Source organism: Rhinoraja longicauda, chromosome 14, assembly GCF_053455715.1.
Source record: "Rhinoraja longicauda isolate Sanriku21f chromosome 14, sRhiLon1.1, whole genome shotgun sequence".
NCBI lineage: Eukaryota > Metazoa > Chordata > Chondrichthyes > Rajiformes > Arhynchobatidae > Rhinoraja > Rhinoraja longicauda.
In genome coordinates, this window is record NC_135966.1 from 52,931,504 (window position 1) to 52,954,644 (window position 23,141).

At 42.1% G+C, this 23,141-nt stretch overlaps 1 protein-coding gene across 1 annotated transcript in view; it reads left to right on the forward strand.

The window, feature by feature from the left end:
- Positions 1–675: 675 nt before the first annotated feature.
- Positions 676–23,141, forward strand: part of LOC144599964 (fibroblast growth factor receptor-like 1) — a 176,161-nt gene continuing 153,695 nt past the window's right edge. Inside the window, exons 1-2 of the mRNA XM_078411249.1 lie at positions 676–1,015; positions 12,636–12,738. Coding sequence (XP_078267375.1) covers positions 12,654–12,738 — 85 coding nt within the window. The 5' untranslated portion in view covers positions 676–1,015; positions 12,636–12,653. The remainder of the gene's footprint in view (positions 1,016–12,635; positions 12,739–23,141) is intronic.

Consider the following 23,141-nt stretch of genomic DNA (forward strand, 5'->3'; position numbering starts at 1 on the left):
CAGGTTTAGTCTCAGCATTCCTTAGGCAGAGAGGAAGGGCATTTCCAGGTCTTTTGTTGCTGATTGACTAAACTTGATTCTATGCGAGCACTGTGTGATGCCGTGTGTGGTTGGATAGTCATAGAGTGATGCAGTGATACAGTGTATTAACAGGCCCTTTGGCCAACATGTCCCAGCTACATTAGTTCCACCTGCCTGCGCTTGGTCCATATCCCTCCAAACATGTACCTGTCTAACTGTTTCTTAAACGTTGGGACAGTCCCAGCCTCAACTACCTCCTCTGGCAGCTCATTCCATACACCCACCAACCTTTGTATGAAAAAATTACCCTTCAGATTCCTATTAAACCTTTTCCCCTTCACCTTGAACCTATGTCCTCTGGTCCTGGATTCCCCTACTGTGGGCAAGGAAAGATAACAAGCTGATGATCGCCGTAAAACCGGAATGATAGTCGTCGTGGTCAAAAAGGTGAGTGGTGAAATCCAGGCAGATTGACTGTCCTGATACACAGTGTTGGCAATAGCCGAGAGCTCACAGCAGAGGGCAGTGGCCAGCGACCGGGGGAAACTTTGATGCTTGTGTGAAAGTTGTGTGAAAGTTTGAGTCGAGAAGTCAGCGACTCGTTTAACAGTGTGTTCCCCACCTCCAACGTGACAGCAGCAATCTGACCGGCTCGCAAACTCAGGCACACAACCCTACGGATACGTAGCAAAGAGAATCAGTAATGCCTGTTGTCACTGAATGGTTTCACATCGGGACACTCAGATGTGAATTCCCACAGATCTTACAGTGACATTTAAACCGTTCTCTTGGTTGATCTCCACCAACACATTCAGGAAATGATTGACTCTTTTTCTAAAATATACATATACTGAAATTTGCAAACCCTCAAGACCTTTTCTGTTTCGGTATTGGAATATTGTCTGTAATCTTGGCATCAGTGTGCGATGATTTGATTTCCCACCACCGTGGAAGGTGGACAGTCATCTGAGTTGGTGGATGCAGATATCGTGGGGTAAGTTGCTTTATTGGGGTATCTGAGAATGTTCGTGCACGTTAATCATTTTAAGAAAAAGAGTGTGTTCGTGTGTTAGACGGAAGCCTGTGTGTGGACAGAATGGCAGTGAGATAAGCAGACAGATTCGAGAGAACGGGTACAGGGAGGGGTAGAATGGGGTTTGATTGTAACCAATTGCATCAGCATATATCTGGATTGAAGTTATCCGATAATTTCCTAATGTACGGGCCAGTATACAAACAAGATAAGACCAGAGGCAAAGGAAACCAGAGCTGGATGAGCAAAAGTGACTGAAAGACAGATTCTGAAAGAATCAAGAGAGATGTGTGACTGATGTGGGAAAGTGGCACTGATTAGTGAATGGTGACGCAGGTACGAGGGGCCAAATGGGCACCTCCCGTCTCTACTGTCTCCAGTTCTAATAGACTTATTCACAGAAACAAAATGCCTAGAAAGCCAGTAAAATAGGAGGGAGAGAAAGAGAGAGAGAGGGTGTGTGGGGGACAGAGAAGGTCCATGGGACAAGGAAAGTATAGGGAGTTAAGGTGATCTTTCCAAGCTCTTTGGTACATCCAGGATAATGTAAATGTAGTGCAGCTTGGTACAATCGAGTATAAAGGGCGTCCTTCACCATGCCCTGGGAGTGGAAACATCTAGACCCTTCAACAAAAAGTCACTGTACTTGCTAAGTGATTTTTAAAAAGCAATTGAAATAATGCTGAAATAACACTGGCTGCTTGTTCCTGATTTCATTAACATCAGCAGCCGCAATTAGCTGTAATTTTAATATTTAGGCTTTTGCTTCTACTGTTCGACATCTCTGTAAAATAAAACCACCAGACTTTATTTTCTTTTCTTTCTATTTAGTTAGGCACCGATATTAAAGTTTAGAAAAATGCGCTGAAATCCAAGAAGTCGACTTTCTATAAAGCTGCATTTTGAAGTGAATTTAATAGTTTGCAAGTGAGGGATAGATTATAGAAAGAATGCCAATATCAGCAATATGATATGAAAATATTAGCTGGTATTTGAGCGGGGATTTCAGATTGTTGCCATGATTGTCAGGGGTCTGTGGGATATCTGGTAACGGAGTTTGAGCAGTCATTTGGATTTGGATAGAGTCACAATCATAGCGCTACTCAGGATTGAAACAGGCCCTTTGGCCCACCTTGTCCATGTTGTCCCATTTGGCCCATATCACTATAAACCCTTCCTATCTGTACATCGATCCCATTGTCTTTTGAATGTTGTAATTGTATTTGCTTCAACAGTTTCCTCTGGCAGCTCATTCTAGTTACAAACTACCCACGGAATGAAAAAGCTGCCCCTGTGGTCTCCATTAAATATTTTCCCTCTCACCTTAAACCTATGCCCTCTGGTTTTAGAATCCTCTACCCTTGTAAAAAGACTGTGAGTGTTCACCTTATCCATGCCCTCCACGATCTTGCACACCTCAATGAGGTCACCCTTCAGCCTCCTCTGCTCCAAAGAAAAAAAGTCACAGTCTATTCAGCCTCGGCCTGCAAGTCCAGGTAACATCCTGGTAAATCTTTTCTACATCTTTTCCAGCTTAATGATATCGGGTGACCAGACCTGCACACTCTGTGTGGTCTCACCAAGCTGAATGATGATATCTCAACGTTTGTACTCAATATCCATCCCTGTGAAGACAAGCCTTCTCCACCACTCTGTCCACCTGAGTTGACACTTTGATGGAACCATGCTCATGTACACCTAGATCTCTCTCTATTACAACACACACCAGGGCTCTACCATATGCTGTCTCAGTCCTGCCCTGGTTTGACACACAAAGTGCAACACCTCACACATAGTTGAGTACATTTTATTTGCCATTCCTTGGCCCAATGGATCTAGATCCTGTGAGATATTCTTCCTCAATATTCACTGTACCATCAATTTAGGTACCTGGAATTTTACTAACAATGTGAACAGCATTGTCATCCAAATTGTTAATGTATGTAACAAATGTAACAGACAGCAATGGACCCAGCACTAACCCTGTGCTCTTCACTGGTCACAGGCTTCCAAACATGGCACAACTACTCTTTGACTCCCTCCCTCTGAGCCAGTTTTGAATGGAATTGGCTGGTCACTTTGAATTCTATGTGATACAACCTTCCAGAGTAGCCTACCATGTGTGGCCTTCTCAAAAGGCCTTGCCAAAGTCCATATAGGTAATGTCCACAGCCCCACCCTCGTCAATCCCTTTAAAAAACTCGTATCGCACGAGATATCTGAGATGTTGAGGGGCGAGTGGCAAATGACAGAATGTTACTCTGAAGGTTGAATAAGGATGTGGAGAATATGAATAAAGCTATAGTAAGTAAGATATGCATGCAACATGAAATGTTGCTAGAGTGAAGAATGTGTGTTCAGTATATCAGAGGGCTCCAGGGAGGTCTTAAGTTATTTCTGATATCAGTGTTACAAAGTGTGTTGTGTTTTCTGTAGAAATATTAAAAAGATTAAATGCAGGAGGTGAAAAACTATCACAGTGAAGATGAAGCATTGAGAATGTCACAGTGCAAGATATGGTATGGCACTTCAGAAATATTATTTAGGTTTATATTACATTTATTTTTTGGATTATATAAAAAATCACATTAAACCACTTGTAATGTTCCAGTGTAGAGCATCATGGTGGCATGGCTTAATATTCTCTGCAGAAAATAATCCCCTACCAATAATTAGATAATAAGAATATTACATTTGTAATATCAATATGCATATATTACATTTGAACATTCTTATAAACTGCACATATTATATAGGTATTATGAAATAGTACCACTGAATTATGAAAATGCTGCTGCACTTTTTATCATGATATTCCTCCCTATTTAAAATAAGCCTTTAATGCCTCTTGCATTTGAATAGTAGAAGAAAAATTGTCTGTACTACATAATAATGCTCTTTATATTGCTTGCAGTGAGACTATGTATATAGTATTAATTTGTTATATACAATAACTGCTATACATATATCACCTAATTCCACTGCTCTTTGAATAATATGACATGCACATTGTAAACCGTGATATCACTGTATCGTAGTCAGACCGCTGTGTGAAAGGGAAAGAATTACAGGCAATGAGGTGTTTTGTGAAGTGTAGCCATTGTTGTAATGCGGGAAATATTGCAGCCAGTTTTTACACATGAAACTCCCAGAAGTACCATTGAAATAAACAGTCAGACAATCTGGTTTAGTGAGGCTGATTGAGAAGAAAATATTGCCCAGGCTACCAAGCCAGCTTTTTATCCTGAGATATCTTGCAGCCAACTGAGAGAGTAAATGATATCTCGGTTGAATACTTTGTACGAAAGATGGCCCCATAATCAATCCCGAGCTTTGTCAGTGTCAACTGGAGTGTCAACTTAAACATTTGGAGATGGACATCAAGTTCTGCTGGACAATCGTTAAGATGTTCTTTGGTCTGCCCAAACTGTGTTGGATTCCCAGCCCAGCAAGATGTCCATCTGGGAATGTTGCCGACTGGCTCATTCCAGACTGCTGGAGTACTTGCTGAGGGACTCACTGAAGCTCGGTGCAGTCAACGCCAAGGCTCAGTGGGGGAGGACCACAGTCTAGGGTCCTTCCTATGCTGGACACTGAGGAGCAGAGCCTGGTGGGAACACTCCTCAAACAAAGGATGGGATATCACTGCAGAAGGCCACTTAAGTGGTAAGGGTGTTTTGTTTAAAGATAGGAGCCAATGCGACTGAGTATGAAACTAATGAATGTATAGACGCTGAGAGTGTCTGAAAAGTTTTTTGCAGTTTTTGTTTTGTATATGTCTTTTTATTCTGAATACATTTTATTTTTGGAAAAAAACTTAAGCTGCGTCTTCAAGCACATGGAGTGGAGTTTGAACCCATAACATGCTGACCTAAACACAAGTATGCTCCGCAATCACTGCAGATAGCATGTGTTTTTAGATGTAAAAGAACCGTGGCACAATTATATATCTATATATAACTTTGTATATTACACATAGTGACACACATTTAATGTACAATAGCGACGATGTGCTCTGGTGGCAGGTCTATATTTATTAACATTGCTCTGTATGTGACTGGCTCTGTAGGGAAAATAAATTTCAATCAAACTTTCCTCAAAATAATGCATCTCAAAGTACCTGCTACTGAAGTGCTGCTGTTTATCATATTAAAAGGCACTGCTTTGTGCTGGGATATATCAGCACTGTTTTGGGTGGAATATCACTGTTCCTTGTATTACACACATTTGTACTATTCTGCTTTAAATGTTCAGACAATAATACAGATGGATGATAATAACTTATTAATTACTGGGCGACGGCAGGAATGTGAAATGAACAGCTGTAATGGGTCAGTCATTGCCTGAGCTAAGCCTGTGGGAGAGTGCAGACCATGCCCTGTGGCCCCGTTTCTTGTGTGCTTGTGTAACTGATTTGTACAATATAAGGTATCACAACTCTGTGACGTACAGTAGCACAGCTCAGTATTGTTAGAGCATCAACTGAAGTGTGTGTGGAGCCGGGGGGGGGGGGGGGGGGGGAGGGTTGTGACTAAAGTAATGCAGAATTCTTAAGGAGAAATAAAATGGGGCCAAAGAGCAATGTAGCTGATTTGGGCAACAAATGAAAGGGTTAGGCCACTAATATAGTCAAATGAATGGAAATGGATAAAACTAAATGCTTTTTATCAATGGATAAAAGATTCATAACAGTCAGACAAATGGAGATGAACGGCCTCTGACATGATAATCATCATATTAACATGTTGCTTGACAGCCAACATGGATAATTAAATATTCTAGGTACTTGATAAGTTGGGAAGGAAAAAGTTCAAGTAAAATAGACAAGGAAGAGGTAATAACCATGAAAAACAATTGCAAAGGAGAGTGTAGAAGCAGTATCTGCTGTCACAGAAGCAGAAAGTCGAATCAGTGTAGGCAGAAAATTGGCAGGAAACACTGGTGAGAATTAATGACCCCCCCCCATGATCACATTGTTCTATTTAGTTAATAAAATGGTTTGTAACAGAAATTATGCAATAAATAAAGGATATGCAAGAGACTTGAATTTTGAGCTAAAAAGAAAATGCTGGTGGAACTCAAAGGGACATGCAGCATCTGTGGAAGGAAATGGACAGATGGCGTTTCAGGATGGGTCTGAAGAAGGGTTCCAATTCAATATGTCATTTGTCCATTTTCGCCACAGGTGTTACCTGGCCTAAGTTCCTCCAGCATTTTGTGTTTTTGCAATAAATGCAGGAGCTTCTATTTTTGTTTTTACATTATTTCTGATTGTTATGAATGCTTTATCCATTAATAATTTGACCATATACACACTTTCATTGCCCAAATCAGTTACATTGCTATACAGCCTCGTTTTTCTTTCTCCTTATCAATTCCCCACATATAATAATCAGACTGGCAAAGATAATTTGATGGAGGTGGTATAAGGCGATCGTCTTTTCCTAGAATGATCTGTAAGGGAAGTGACAAGAGAGCAAGCTGTTTTACATATTGCCTCATTCCATTAACCATGGTTGAATAATAATTTCAGAGTAAGAAAACATCTGTGAAAGACTGATCATAAGATCATTAGAATCTTACATTGAATTCAAGGGTGATACTTTATATCATCGAGTCGTACAGCATGGAAGCAGGCCATTGTCCATGCTGATCAAGATGCTCCATTTACACTAGTCCCACCTTTTCCCCATATCCATCTAAATTATTTCTAACCCTGTACCTGTTCAAATGTCTTTTAAACCTTGTTATCTGCCTAGTACCTGCTTCAACTATCTCTTCTGGAAACTTGTCCATCTTACCCACCACCCTCTTGTGTGAAAACGTTGCACTTCAGGTTCCTATTAAATCATTCACCTCTCATTATTAGCCTATGTTTCTCCTACTCTGGGTAAAAGACTCATTCAAATACATACTGTATCAGTCAATGTAACAATAGGTATGAGGGGTGAATTATGTTTTACTTTTGAGTCCATGCCAACCAATGATGGTACCAACCGTCCAGGCACTAGTGCACTGGTTCTATGTTATCCTAGTTTCGCATCCTACACACTGGGGCAATTTTACAAAAGTCAACTAATCTACGAATATGCATGTCTTGGAACATGGGAGGAAATTGGAGCATCCAGAGAAGACCCAGGCAGTCACAGGGAGAATGTGCAATCTCCATACTGATAGCACATGAAGTCAGGATCGAACCTGGGTCTCTGGCGTTGTAAATGAGAAACTAAAATGTAAATGTTAGAAAACCAATGACAAATGACTGAAAATAAATCATGATTTTTCAGAATACAAGCTCCATTGGAAAGGTCATCCATCCATAATTTAAGCATGGTATTAGACATTTAAAAATATACTAAAAGTATGAAAAGTTATTAAAAGGTATTTACTATTGACAAGACTGAGGATTGTAAGAGTCAAATTAGGACCAAGAATTGACAGAGCAAATATAGACTGAGCATAAAATAACAAGTATAAAATAAATTTCAAAAAAAATCAAGAAATTCCATAAGAAAATAGAAAGGTGAGTATTGAAAGTGATGTGTGGGACCCTAGGGGAGCAAGGATAGAAGGCATTTTAATGGGAGTACAGAAATGTTTAAATGTCAAGCAACCATTTTTTCTGTCTGTCAATGGTGGAATTTTTTATTATGGGTGATACAAATAACATACCAGAACTCAGGGAAGTGAGTAAAGTAATTTTACTTTAAACATAAAAAATAACAAAGGGAGCTAATTGCCAGTGGACCTGCTGATTATATGCAGATATTCCAAAAGAAATTGGTTAAAAAAAGATGATCAGTCACTGTGTTTTAAACTTTGCCAACATCTGGAACTATTATTGTTAATCTGAAGAAATGTTACACAACCATAGAAGGGGAAAAGAGAAAATAGGGAATAGTGAACAGTTACACTGAAATGACCAGTCATCAGAGAAATGCCAGAATGCATTAATAAGGACATGGAGACCAGGGCTTACATTCAGCAAAGGTTTTTGAAAAGGAAATTGTGCCTGACAAATACATGTGTAATACAGTAGTGTTTTTTGAGAATGTGGCCAGCCTCATGAGTAAAGTGGAGCCAGTTGCATTTTAATTTGGATTAAATTTGGATTTGGATTTTCAAAAGGCATTCAATACAGTGTAGAAAGAGTAATTACCCATGGAAACATAAATATATGAAATCTTGGAATCTATCAAATTTATCACTGAATATAAAAGCAGGGAGATTATGTTCAACCTGTAAAAAACACTGGTTAGGTTTGAACTGTGTCCAGTTCTGGTCACCCCACTGAAGAAGATGTGAAGGCCCCAGATCGAATGAAGAACATGATCACTAGAAAAGCTGCTGGTTAGAGGGATTTCAGAAACAAAGAAGAGGAGTTACTTGGAGGAGGTGTGGATCTTATCCCTGGAGTAGAAAGCATTGAGCAATGATTTGATTGATGTATACATGGTGCAAAAAAGCAAACTGCTGGAGGAGCTCAGTGGGTCGAGGAGCATCTGTGGAGCAGAAGGGATTGTCAGTGTTTTGGTCTAGAGCCTGCATCAGGATTCAATCCCTTAACCCTTTGCCTCCACAGATGATGTTTGACCCATTGAGTTCCTCCAGCAGTTTGTCTTGTTGCTTCAGATTCCAGCATCTGCAATATCATATCATCATATCATATATATACAGCCGGAAACAGGCCTTTTCGGCCCACCAAGTCCGTGCCGCCCAGTGATCCCCGCAAATTAACACTATCCTACACCCACTAGGGACAATTTCTACATTTACCCAGCCAATTAACCTACATACCTGCACGTCTTTGGTTTCTGCACAATCTCCTGTGTTTCTGGTGTGTACAAGTTCATGGATAAAGAAAGGGAAGAGGTTCCCATTAAGGACCCCTTGGCACATACTTAAACATTTGGACAAAAGATTCAAGGATGGCATGAGAAAATAGCTAGGAATCCTCAGGGAGAGAGGAGCAGCTGGGATAAATTCAACCAGGCTTTCTAAAGGAAAATGGATAGGCCCGAACAGGATTGTTTCATTGGGCTCAATAACTCCTCAGCTTCCTGTCATAGAGCCATGCAGCACAAAAATAGGCCCCTTAGCCCAACTCATCCACGCCAATCACGGTGCCTATCTACGCTGGTCTCATTTGCCCATCTTTGTCCCATACTGCTTTAAACCTTTCGTAGCCATGTACCTACCTTTTAAATGTTAGCAATTCTATGATTCTATAAGAATCTATGCATTGGGATATGAATACAGTAAGTTCATTACGGTTCACAGAGGTTGATAAAAGGATAAAAAACAGAGAAGAGGTGTAAATGGGTTATTTTCAAGTTACCCGTGGACAGCTATAAGATCAGTGGAGACACAAGGAATCGCAGTTGCAGATAAAGATCAGTGTTGGATTCTCAATTATTCAATATATATTGATGACACATGAAGGGACCAAGTATAATATATTTAGGTTTGCTGATTACACACAGTTAAGTGAGAAAGCAGAGCAGTTTTAGGACAGACTTTTCAATGGGATATTGGTGGGAGAGGACCTGAAGGGGTCAGATGATGAATATGGCGAATTATGGGTTGATTCATATTGGAAAGAAGCAAAGAAATACAGGGATTTTTTTCACATATTGGCAACATAATAGATTTTGATCTTCAGAGGAATTTGAATGCCCTTGAACATGAAACCTACCATGCTAGTACAGGAAGTGGCTAGGGAAGGAAATGATACATTAACTTTAATGAGTCTCTTTAATCCCTAACCTTGAAATTACACTGCGATCATTTGCCCTACTATCTTCATACTTGCTCTGCCTGACTTTTCTTGTCTTTGAAGCACAGCTTCCATTTTCCCAACCCTATTCCCACTAAATTGATGACTACCTAACTTTCCTTTCTGATCCCCTATTTAATTGGTACTAGTTTTCCCTCCTCATTACTGATTCCTTCTTAATTCTTTGTCCAGATTCCATTTTTTTGTCCAGATTTGCTTGAATTCTTAATCATAGTTACCTCTAGAGTTTCCCAGTGTTATGCCCTATTTTTCATCCACACTCTACACCTAAAATCATCGTTTCCATGCACACATTACGCAGTTCCGCCTCGTGGCATGGCGGTAGAGTTGCTACCTTTCAGCACCAGAGACACGGGTTCGATCCTGACTATGGGTGCTGCCTGTACGGAGTTTGTTCGTTCTCCCCATGATCGCGTGGGTTTTCTCCGGGTGTTCCAGTTTCTTCCCACACTCTAAAGATGTACAGGTTTGTCGGTTAATTTGGCTTTGGTTAAAAAAAAAAGTAAATTGTGTAGGATAGTGTAGTGTACGGGGATGGCTTTTCAGTAGGGACTCGGCAGGCCGAAGGGACAGTTTCCGCGCTGTATAACTAAACTAAACTAAACTAAACTAAATTTGTTACAATGTCTACATTGCCTCCAAATAGCCAGACTGCTTAACTAATATTCAATAATATTCAATATAGAAAGCTCAAAAACTTGAGATCTTCATTCAGTGCTTTCTTGTATTGACTAAAGGGGTGCTGGCACACCATGGGCGGAGATGAATTTTATCATCACTGTCTGCCTTCATTGAGAAGTGGTCCACATTTTCTGAAGAAGGGTCTCAACCCGAAATGTCACGCATTCCTTCTCTCCAGAGATGCTGCCTGTCCCACTGAGTTACTCCAGCATTTTGTGTCTATCCACATTTTTCAGTGTCTCTTGATGAACCTTTATTGTCAGAGGAAGTTGTTGAGGTAGGTTAGCATAGAGCTTTTGTCTTGTGGATGTTCAGTGTAAGGCTCCTACCCTCATCCTGTATGTTCCATCGGACGATGGAACTCAGCCTTCCAGAGCGTGCAAGTGCAAGCCTTACCTGTATACAGTAGCTCACTACTGAACGCAGTGCGAACCTGGTTCTGGGGTGTGGTTGCAGTAAGTTGAAGAGTCCTGAGGTTTAGCTCCACTCCCATGGGAAGGTAATTGGAGTTAAAATGCAGCTCTGTGTCAAAGATTGATTAAAATGTATTGGGGTAATTTCACAGCCTTGTTTGATACCAATCTTCATAGACATTGGCTATGCTGTAGATCCACTGCTTCAAAATATGAGCCCCATACCTTCATGAAGCAAATGGAAGATGGAGATTAATGGAGATTAATATCTGTGGCAGCTGTATTCATGGAGGGAGCTCCACATTCCCCCCGGTTGATGGAGCCTTGGCCTTTAGTGATGTCAAAAAAGGCTGCTGGTGCTGGACCTTGCATTGTTCTTGGAGTAGTTGCATGCTGAAGATCGTGTCCATTGTATATTGAGATTCTGGGAGCAATTTAGGCAAGGTGGTTCAGAAAGTCAATGACCATCTTTGTGGAGGACAACAGGGAAACCCCACAAGAGTTATGACATCTCTGAGGAACCCTGAAATATTCACCTCTTCCAAGATGTGGAAAATGAGACTGTGGATACATGAACTTCAATCACTATTCACGGTACTATGCAATATCACTGTCAATATTTACAGCCAATGTCAAGTCAAGTCATCGAGTTTATTGTTTTATACACACGTACAGTGAGGTAAAGGTAGAATAAAAAGTCTTGTCTGCGGTACATCACAGTTGCATCGAGTCAGACAAACACAAAGAAACACATTATACATAGATTATACAAGTCAGTGACAAGAAAAAAGATCGCAAAGACAAGACAATAGTTCAAAACAGAATTAAAGAACAAGACCATGGTAGTGCAAGAGATTGTGCTTAGTATTCTATTGCTGAGGTGGTATTATGATGGGGCAGGTCAGTTCAAGACCCAGAAGGTTGTATGAAAGTAGCTGTTCCTGAACCTGGTGGTGTGGGACTTCATCCTTCAGTTATCTTGCTCCATGGTAGCAGCAAGAAGAGGGGATGGTTTGGATGGTGGAGATCCTTGATGACAGATCCCATCTTCTAAAAGCAACACCTCATGTAGACACTTTCAATGGTGGGTTGGGCTGTTTCCATGATGGGCTAGGCTGAGTCCACTACTCTCTGCAGAAGCTTGGGCTATGTGTTGGAATTGCCATAACAGGTCAACCTATTTCTCTAACATGGCAATGCTTTTGTATAATATATAATAACACTGCTCTAGTATATAATATGCAGGCTCAGTTATTTGCAATAATACAGCAATGCTAGGTATGGGGGATGCCACCTTATTCTGCAGAGGACTAGTCTTACATTAGGATACTCTGAGTTTCACAAACTGAATGGAACCATTCTGTCAAAGTGTGTGTGTGTGTGTGTGTGTGTGTGTGTGTGTGTGTGTGTGTGTGTGTGTGTGTGTGTGTGTGTGTGTGTGTGTGTGACCTGGCCTCGTGTCTGAATTCAATCATTATTTTGGCAACAATATCCATGAATCACTGCACTGACATCACGCTAATGTCAAACGCTAGTGTTTGGCTGCAAAATGGAGACCTCAGTGTCCAGCTATTCCCTTGGCACTGAAGGGCACAGAGTGGCCAAAGGAAGCCTTCGGGGAAGTTGCACTGGAGAATGGTAAAGGATGAATAACTGATTAATCTTTCTTCGTGTGCCTTTTTTGCTCTAGCCTCGAGTAACTGGGTTGATGCAGAGTGGCAGCAAACTGAGAATGGACTTCCTGTGTCTCCTTGCCTTCACGATGATGTTTGGTCTGAGCGGCAGTGCGAGAGGTAATGTGCAACGGGACTGGTGCTGTCATTGAGTTGTTTAACCATCAATGAAGAAAGCTTTCTGCTGGACGTTTCACATTAAGAGTCCACAGAGGAGATGGGGGGAAAGCACAGATGAGAAAAGGGAAAGCAAATTGTGGGCAAGTAAAAGGGATAGCATCAGGAGTTGAGCAGGCAGGTTATGCTCAAGAGTTCTTTGGACATGAGGCTCATGAAAACACTTTAAAATTCAGGCACTTGCCAACCGCTGGAGTCAGGAGTCCATGAACCAGTTCAGGGGTCAAGAGTTCATGGTCTGACCTTGGGGGTCAACAGTTTATTGGGCAAGTTAAGGCTTTAAGTATTAAGGTGGCTAAGTGGACAGGTGGAAACAAATATCACCCATATCGGAGCATAGCCTGTTTTCCACCTTCTAAGTGGACAAAAATGATCAGATGATCTTTGTGAGGACTTTTCTACACAATAGGAAAGAAGAGAGGGGCATGTGCAGGACTGGAGACAACTGTAATAGAGTATTTGGGTTCACAGGATGCTTCACCTCCACTGAAGTTCATCGTAGGAAATGCAGATATATGTGAGACATGAGCAGCTTAAACAACACGAGTGGTTTATTTCAGGGCTCTTTCAAGGGAACTCTCTCCAAAACAATATTGCAAGCCAAGAGCAGTCAGTCCCTTGACATGATCCTTCAAGGGGAAACAGCTCTAAAATGGTAATTAATGTTCACAACCAATAATACTTCAACTACACTACTTTACTTTCCTTAAAAGGTGATTTAACACATTGACAAAGTTTATGTATTTCTGTAATCTGCACTGCACTGGTGGTATTACCAAATATGAGAGCCATGGAATCATAGAGTCATGCAGCACAGACACAGGCCCTTCAGCCCAACTTGTCCATCCGGCCAAGATGCCCCATCAGTGCTACTCTGGCACATATTAAACCTTGCCTATACATGTTTCCATCCAAAAATCTTTTAAATGCTGTTACCTGCCTCACCTACTTCCTCTGGCAGCTCGTTCAATTTACCCACCTTCCTCTACATGAAAAGATTGCCCCACGGGTTCCTATTAAATCTTTCCCCTCCCACCTGAAACTTATGTCCTCACGTTCTCGAATCCCTTGCTCTGAGAAAAAGTTCCTATCTATTCCCCTCATGATTTTATACACCTCTATAACATCACCCCTGAGACTCCTGCACTCCAAGGAATAAATTGCTAACCTGCATAACCTCTGCAAATACCTCCCTCTCCTCAACATTGTTGGAATTGTGTCAATTTCTGGACTTACTGTCTCAATTGAACTCTTGTTGGAATCATCGCATGCTGAATTCTGTTCAACAATAGTGAAGGAGCATTTTGGGGTCAGTGATCACAACTCCATAAGCCATCTTACGTAATCATGCTTTCCCTTGAATCAATTTTGAAGTAATATTGCACCAGTGAGAACAACCTCCCCCTTGAGCAACTATGTGATAATGATCCAGTAAGAAAATGTGTAGGAAAAAAACTGCAGATGCTGGTTTAAATCGAAGGTAGACATAAAATACTGGAGTAACCCAGCAGGTCAGGCAGCATCTCAGGAGAGGAGGAATGGGTGACTTTAAGGGTTGAGACCCTGACCTGCTAAGTTACTCCAGCATTTTGTGTTTACCAGTAATATATTGTTATCAAATCAGTCTGAAGAAGGGTCCCAACCCGAAACATCACCTATCTATGTTCTCCAGGGATGCTGCCCTGATCAGTTCGTCCACCATTTTATGTCTTTCCTGGGTAAACCAGCATGTACAGTTTCTTGTTTCTACAATATATTGTTGGTGTTGGGGAATTGTTCGAGGAATGAAAATTGGTCAGAAAACATCATGGCTGTGCATCGACTACCAAGCGATCCTGAACACTAATTTGGCATGGCAGAATACCCTCGATCTAATCCTTGTCTGACGCAGCACTCACTACACTACTGCTTTCCATTGATTCATGCTGGAACTGCACTGTAAATTGTGTGCTGATACATAATTCTTCTTGATGTGTTAAGAAGGCACCGTGAGTTATCACTGGAGGCTTTTAACATACAATTTCACAGCAAAAAGAGAAATGCGTTGCCTTCTAGAGATGAGAAAATTAACTACTGCAGTGGCAAGATCAAGTTCGGCCAACATTTAGTTAGTTAGTTTATATATTGGCACGTATACAGAGATACAGTGTTCTGTTTGCTGTTCAGTCAAATCATACTGTACATAAGTGCAATGGATCTTCTGAAACAGTGCACACTCAGAACATATCACCGCTCTGAGAAAGTCATCACATTCCAGCACCATCTTGCAACTTCCAAGTCTCTGGTAAATCCTTGGGCCAAGGAGATATGCAATTTCTTTTCATCTCACTTTAAAGCCTGGTGCCCTGGCAGCACTGGGTTGAAGTAGGGGTTGGCCTGGCCGTGTGATACGGCCGGCTCCTTCCACTGCAGCTCCGTGCCGCTGCCACATGTTGTGCTCAATCACTCATTCACCAGGTGCCGTAGACCCACCTGTGGCTACCTCTGCCAACACCACACCCCACGACCAGCCACAAACGCTCTGTGCATCGCTTCCAGCAGCCTTGCCTTACCTTCGGTACACTGAGCCCACCACCTTCCACTCCCCAAGCCATTCACGGAACTTTAGGGTGCAAAAAACATGACTTCACCTTCCACAGCCGCCATCTTGAAGATGCCAAGATATTGAGATCGGTTTCAGTATTTTGGCCCAACAATGGTGAAGGAACGGTAGTACATTCAGAGTGCGTTTAGGATGTGGACTTGGAGATAATAATAATCCCATGCAGCTGCTGTCCTTGTCTTTCATGATGGAGGTCACTGGTTTGGAAAGTACTTTTGAGGCAGTCCAAGCAAGTTTCTTGGCATCGGCTGATTTCCTATCACGTCCTTCAGCTGAGAAGAAGAAATAACTTCTTATATCGGATAACTGACTAATTAATGCTCAGATCTGCTGCTTCCCTTGTGTGTCTCATGTTGTATTTTAAATAGCCCAGGCTCCTGATGCAATAACTTGAGAGTCCACTCACTTCACTCTCTTCAATCATCATGACATGATCTGCAAGAGTTTTGTTTCTTTTTGAATCACCACTTTCTGCTCAGTACGCAGGTTGTTTTTCTGAAATATAAAGCTGTCTACTTTTAACTAGTGAGATGACCGGGTGAAGTGTGACTCAATTTCTGTCCGTGTTGCCGGCCTACCGATTTGGGATAACATTACCTGCCAGAATGGTGCAGAACATCGCTGTCTCATTTTTATAATATTTAGCTGATTTGGGGATCCCGGGCATCTGTTGCCTGCTGTTGCTTCTGTTCTTAAACTGAAGAACCCCCCGAGTGGGAGGGAGGGAGGGTGCTCCAGTATTTTGACCCAGCGATGTTGAGAGAGCAGTGATCTTTTCCAAGTGTGTGTTGGATGTGGACTTGGAGGTGATGATAATCCCAGGCACCTGCTGCCCTTGTCTTTCATGATGAAGGTCGCGGGTTTGGAAAGTATATTTGAAGAAGTCCAAGCGAGTTTCTATAGGTTGTACTCCCTGCAGTGCTTTCCACAGTCAGTACATTTTGTAGGTAGTGCACTTGGTCAGTGGAGAGAGGAATGGGAGTTGGAGAAGCAAGCTATCTTCTGTCTTGCTGTATAAAAAATAATAGGCTGAAATTAATGATGTGGTAAAATGAAGAGTTGATCCCACAGCCCCCCTGTCTGACATTTTGCTAATAATAGTGTGTTCCCCACCCACCCTCTCAAGAAAATATTCACTCCATTGCATCTCACAATTGCTCCTTCGACAGTTTGACACAGTTCCTTTCAATTTGAGGATGATTCCCATCAGTACAAAGGAATAATGCCTTCTGACGAAGCAAAGCGGATAAGACGCATGCAGTAACTGGGCACGTTTTAAGCTTTGCCATCCATTGACTGAAATCTTGAATTGAGCATATCATTTGAAAACGACGTGCTGGAGTTGAGGCCTCTCTTTCTTGTACTTTTTGTGAGGTGATAAGCAAAGGGGTGAAAAGATACGACAGATAAACCAAAATACAGAACCGTGGTAACAATCAGATTAGCCAGGACATATTGAATGGTAAAACAAACTCAAGGGGAGTCAAGGAGAGTGGCCTGTTCCTGCTCTTAGTTGATACGTATGTTCTGGAACCCACATCATGAGGGTCGGTGCAACCAGATGCTATCACAACATTAAAGAGAAGCTCTTAAAAGGAATGCCAGAGGCTGAGGTTAAGTTTAGGTTGAGTGGAATTACAAGCCTGGCTCAATGCTGCAAATGGCCTCTTCTTCTGGCTCTCATGGTCCTGATTCTATCTGCTCCAATGCATTGGGTCAAAATATTTTTCAAGGCATTTCTACCAAAATGGAATTGAACACCAAGGCGTCCTGGGAGAATAAGGAGATGGGATCAGATTCTTCGCCACAAAACTGTGCTTCAGGAAAACAGTTGAGGGTGCCGGGAGGAAGCGCGGATGGGAGGGATGAAGTGGTCATTTAAGGAATCAGTGTCAGCTAATCAAAACCACATTTTTGGAAAGATATATTGGTTTTCAGTAGAATAAGGTAAATATTTTGATTTATTGTAATGGTTGTTCTTTGAGATCCAATATTGGACAAGGTAACCTAAGATAATGAGTAAATAAGATCATAAGACAATAAAATATAGGAGCAGAATTAGGCCATTTGGCCCATTGAGTCTGCTACACGATTTGATCATGGCTGATCTATTTTTCTCTCTAACCTTTGACCAAGAACCTATCAATCTCCACTTTTAAAAATACCCAATGAATTGTCTTGTGGCAATGAATTCCACAGATTCACCACTCTCTCACCCAGCTCCTTCCCCCTCTCCTACCCATGACAACGCATATCAAATTGTCCAGAGGTGTCCAATAGTTGTTACATAAGTGTAAGAAAATAACTGCAGATGCTGGTACAAATCAAAGGTATTTATTCACAAATGCTGGAGTAACTCAGCAGGTCAGGCAGAATCTCAGGAGAGAAGGAATGGGTGACGTTTCGGGTCGAGACCCTTCTTCAGACTGAAGAAATGTCACCCATTCCTTCTCTCCTGAGATGCTGCCTGGCCTGCTGAGTTACTCCAGCATTTTGTGAATCAATAGTTGTTACATGGTGCATTTAACCTTCTGATTCAGGGAACATCTGTCAGCTCATCGCTGCTGTTCACTGCTATTCCTGTTGGGCAAGAATGGCAGTCAGGAGTGTAACATGCCCAAGCTGGGTTCCTCCCCAGTTAAATAGCCCAGTGTCATTCATCGCCTGACAAACACATGAAGATTGACTGCCAGGGCTCATTACTGGGGTGACAAGTGGGTGTGTAGTCAGTCGGGAACAAGGGGTTAGGACTGGAGTCAAGAACAACAATAGCAAAAAGTAGGCAGAGCATAACTTTGAGTAAGGGACATGGGAAGAGAAATGACATGAATTTGATTTCCATAAGTTCTGGTAAATTAAAGAGTGGGTTGGTCTTTAAATGGTTGTAACGAAGAGCAGCTCACAGAGGAATTAAACTCCTACAGTGCTCATCACTCTTCACATCAAAGACTGGATTTGTTGAGCAGCCGAGGTAAACTGACTGTTTTACCCATCAAACTGCATCAACAGAGACCCTTCATTGAGGTCCCTTGCAGAACTGGTGCTTTGATGCCATTGCTGGTTGGGAACCATGCTTTCACATGAAGCCGTGTGCTCCACCTATGTCAGAATACTATCCTAAGGTGCAATCTACTGTATGTAACCCTTGGTACACTCTGTGTTAGTCAAATCATTTTAAAGTAAAATAGCTGATGGAGACATTTCACATTGGCTTAGTATGTAAGACAATAGGGCACAGGTTAGGGTAAGACAGGCACAAAAGCTGGAGTAACTCAGCGGGTCAGGCAGCATCTCTTGAGAAAAGGAATAGGTGACGTTTCGGGTCTGAAGAAGGGTCAACTGCAGTTCCTTCCTACACACATGGTTTGGATAAATTGGACATTGCTTTGCTTGGAAGTGTTGTACTGCAGGGGCCAGTGCTTGGTATTCAGTGTGTAATTTAGCTTAGTTTAGTTTAGTTTCAAGATACAGCATAGAAACAGGCCCTTCAGCCCACTGAGTCCACGCCAACTATTGATCACCCGCTCACATTAGTTCTATGTTATCCCACTTTCTCATCCACTCCCTACACATGAGGGGCAATCTGCAGAGGACAATTAACCTCCAAACCCCTCACGTCTTTGAATGACCAGAGGTTTGGCTGCAGGGATAATGCAGGAATATAATCTGAATTCTGCTGGTAGCACAGACGTGGAGGGGAGGTGTGAGGGGGGCAGGAGTGTTGGGGAACCAGACAAGTGATGAAGCCATATGTGAGACTCGAGGGACTAGGACTTTAAAAAAGAGCAACTTCATCAGCTCTGGCGCTCAGTGTGCCAAGTATTAAAAGCAGCAGTTTTTCTGGAAACACAATGAATGTACATTAGCCAACAGTCCAGACTTAATTGGCAGCTTGTACCTGACTAAAGCTAAACAAACGCGAGCTTTTGTGAACCAATTAATGAAAGTGATTCAATATGATCATTAGGGGGAAGCAAACATGTTCTCAGGCTAAAAGGCAGAGTTTGAAGAGACCAGGATGCAACAATCTTTGCCAACGTGTATTTCTTGTTCTAAGAGTGGCCAGGTTGTTTCCATCATGGCATTTGCACACATGTTTGGACTGAGTCTCGCCACTGGTAGGGAAATGAGTGCGGGGATTTGTAACACAAATCAGGAATGTATAGAACAAGTGGGTTGTAATGCCACACGGCAGTAATGCTGTTTAGAAGCACAATGTTCTGGCCAACAGTCCCTCCTGACCACAGGGACTGACCAAAGAGAGGGACCACTCCTCCCCACCACTAACCCCCCCTGTAACACATGTGTGCCCATGTCCCACATCCATGCATATACCTAGAAACACCCACATGGAAACACTCAAGAACCCTGCGGCCAACCAAAATGAATATGCCACAGCCATCACTGATGTTGTCAGCAAGTGTGTAGAGGACTGCATGCCAAACAAGTCAACCGGAAACATGCGGTCCATTACCAGGTCAATGTGTAGACTCCACACAGACGGCACCAGAAGTTCAGGATTTAACTTGGTTCTCTGGAGCTGTGAGGCAGTTCAATGCCCAGCACCAATGTGTTGTGGAGTTAGAGCTGGCTGTGTGCTGAAATCATCTTCAACTGCGAGTGTTCAACCTTGAACATGGTTTGGTACCTGAGGTGCTTTGTACAACCTTCAGTTTAAACAGCCACCTCCTTTTTGGCAACAATCCTATTCTCTCCTTGCATCAAACGAAAAAACTACTCTAATAGCTCAGCAGGACAGGCAGTGTCTGTGGAAAGGGAAAAACAGGGATGACATTTCAAATCAGTGAACATTTATCAAAAGCACAGCTGCCCTGTTGCAATCCAGCCCACATTGAGATGCAATATCATCAGCCTGCAATGCTAACTCTTTGTTTCCCTCCCCTCAGATGCTGCCATTCTTACTGAGAGTTTTCACCTTCTCTGTTTATTTCAGATTTTCAGCACCTGCAGTATTTTGATTTTGGTATTTAGCTTTGTGAGAGAGGACTTTAAACTTTAAACGTCACAGATTAAATTTGTGTGGTCCATCAGTAAGAAAAAGCAATATGCTCCCATTTTTATCACCATGTGATGTTTCTAAAGAACTGTCCCAATACTTCACTGGGCACTGGCAGAGGGCACTTGGGAATTACAGTATTTGTTATTAATTCTAACGTTGACTAGGAATATAAAATTAATGATGACAATCAAACGCCCATTATCCACTTGATCTGATTCTTGCTTTCTGTGAAGTTCAAGGGAAAGAAACATCAGGCTGGATATACTGTTGGCAGCTGATCAACTGTTTTGTACGAAGTTGCAATTAAATTCGCCTCTAGCTGAAGTTTACCGTGTTCTTCTACTGGAGAATAGGTAAAACCTTATAAATATCTGATGCTGCTCTTTGATCCTTTGTTTGTGTCCACACTACACAACTGTGTAGTGGTGGTACAGCAGTAGAGTTGCTGCCTTACAGCGCCAGAGACCTGGGTTCGATCCTGAAGAAGGGTGCTGTCTGTATAGAGTTTGTACGTTTTTCCCGTGACCTGCGTGGGTTTTCTCCGGGTGCTCCGGTTTCCTCCCACACTCCAAAGACGTGCAGGTTTGCAGGCTATTTGGCTTAGGCAAAATTGTAAATTGTCCCTAGTGTGTGTAGGACTGTGTTAGTGTGCGGGGATCACACTGGGTGGGTCGAAGCGCAATGTATCTCTAAATTAATCGAAAAAAATAATAACTGGAAATCTCCACTGTTGCAATACTGGTGCGATTTATTTGGATGTTGCCTCCCTGAATTGGGACACCTGATTCTCCCGACATACCATGAGTGTTTCCATACTAATTGACAAAGTCAACTCCTTTGTCAGCAGATGCAGCAGGTGTTCAGAGTACTTGCAGTGCTCATTATGCAGGTCGTGCTGGGAGTCAGCGTACATAACGTACTGTGTTGTCACAGTATGCATGTCACTTGTAGGAACACGATACGTTTGGTGACCACAATAAACAAGGTCCCTAGGTAACCCCGCACAGAAAACATTCACAAGACTGCAGTGAGAATGCTGAAATTACATCTGTAATGTCATTGTCAGATTCCTCCCAAATAGCTGCTATTGATTCTTGAAAACCAGGTCAACAAATATCTCGACCTGAAACATCACCCATTCCTTCTCTACAGAGATGCTGCCTGACCCGCTGAGTTACTCCAGCATTTTGTGTCTACCTTTTATCCAACAAAAGTGAGTCATTTGAGAGGTTGCATAAGGACGCCCGATTACATTGGTGGCAGGTGAGTGGAGTGTAGTCACATCATGGGCTGGCTCTCCTCCATCCCTGTAAGCAAACATCTTTAACAAAGTGCAGGTGCAATCACTGAAATATCATGATAAGACAAATGCATCATTACTCAGACTGGGTTCTGTTTGAGGATGAACTTCAGTGTTTCTGATTCCTCGGAGTCATACAGTAAATCCTCCACTTTCATGTCGACCAGCAAGCTCCCTTTTACATGGGCTCATTTTATTCAGCCTTCTTCCCATTAACTTCCCCAAGATCCTTTCACAACCACTATACTCACCTACACACTCGAGGCAATTTTCATGGTCAGAGAGTCATTCAGCATGGAAAACAGGCCCTTAGGTCCTATTCATCCATGCCGACCAAGATACCTCATCTAAGCTATTCCCATTTATCCACACTTGGCCCATATCCCTCTAAGCCATTTCTGTTCATGTGTCTGTCCAAATGTATTTTCAATGTTGTTATTGTTCCTACCTCAATGACCTCCTCAGGCAGTCCATTCCATAAAACCAACACCTGTGTGAAAAAGTTATGCCTCAGGTTACTATGAAATCTTTCCCTTCTCATCTTAAACCAATGGCCTCTAGTTCTTGATTCCCCTACCCTATGGAAAAGACTCAGCACATTCACCATTTATATTCCCACATGATTTTATACACCTCTATATGATCACTTCTCAGCCTCCAGTGCTCCAAGGAATAAAGTCCTAGCCTACCCAACTTCTCTCTGTAGCTCAGGCCCTCAGGTCCTGGCAATATCTTCATAAATCTTCTCTGCACCCTTTCCAATTTAATGCCATCTTTTGTATAGCAGGTTGACCAAAACCGAACACAATACTCCAGGATTGGCCTCATCAACGTCTAATACAACTGTAACATAACCTCCCAACTTTTATACTAATTCTCTGAATGATGAATGTCAATACAGTATAAACCTGCTCCATCATCCTTTTTACTTGAGATGCCACTTTCTGGGAACTATGTACTTATACGCCACAATCCCTCTGCTCTATAACATTCAGTTCACTGTGAAGACCCTGCCCTGGTTAGACATCACAAAATGTAACACCTCACATATGTCTGAATTAAACTCCATTAGGTATTTCTCGGCCCAGTTGTCGAGCTGATCAAGATCCTGCTTTCATTATTAATATCATCTTCACTGTCTACAAAACCTTCCACTTTAGTGTCATCTGCAAGCTTGCTAATTAATCATGCCTTGTACATTCTCAACCAAACCATTGATACAAGGGCCAATTAACCTACTAAGTCCCATTACTCCGGAGCACACAGGGGAAGACCACAGGATGGCACCGAGAGTGTCCATGCACAGACAGCACTGGATTGAACCCAGGTCTTTGGAGTTTCAAGCTGCACCACTATGCCTATGTCATCTGTTCTTCAAATTCGATGAAATCGACAGAAAAGAGAGAATAGTGATATTATGTATT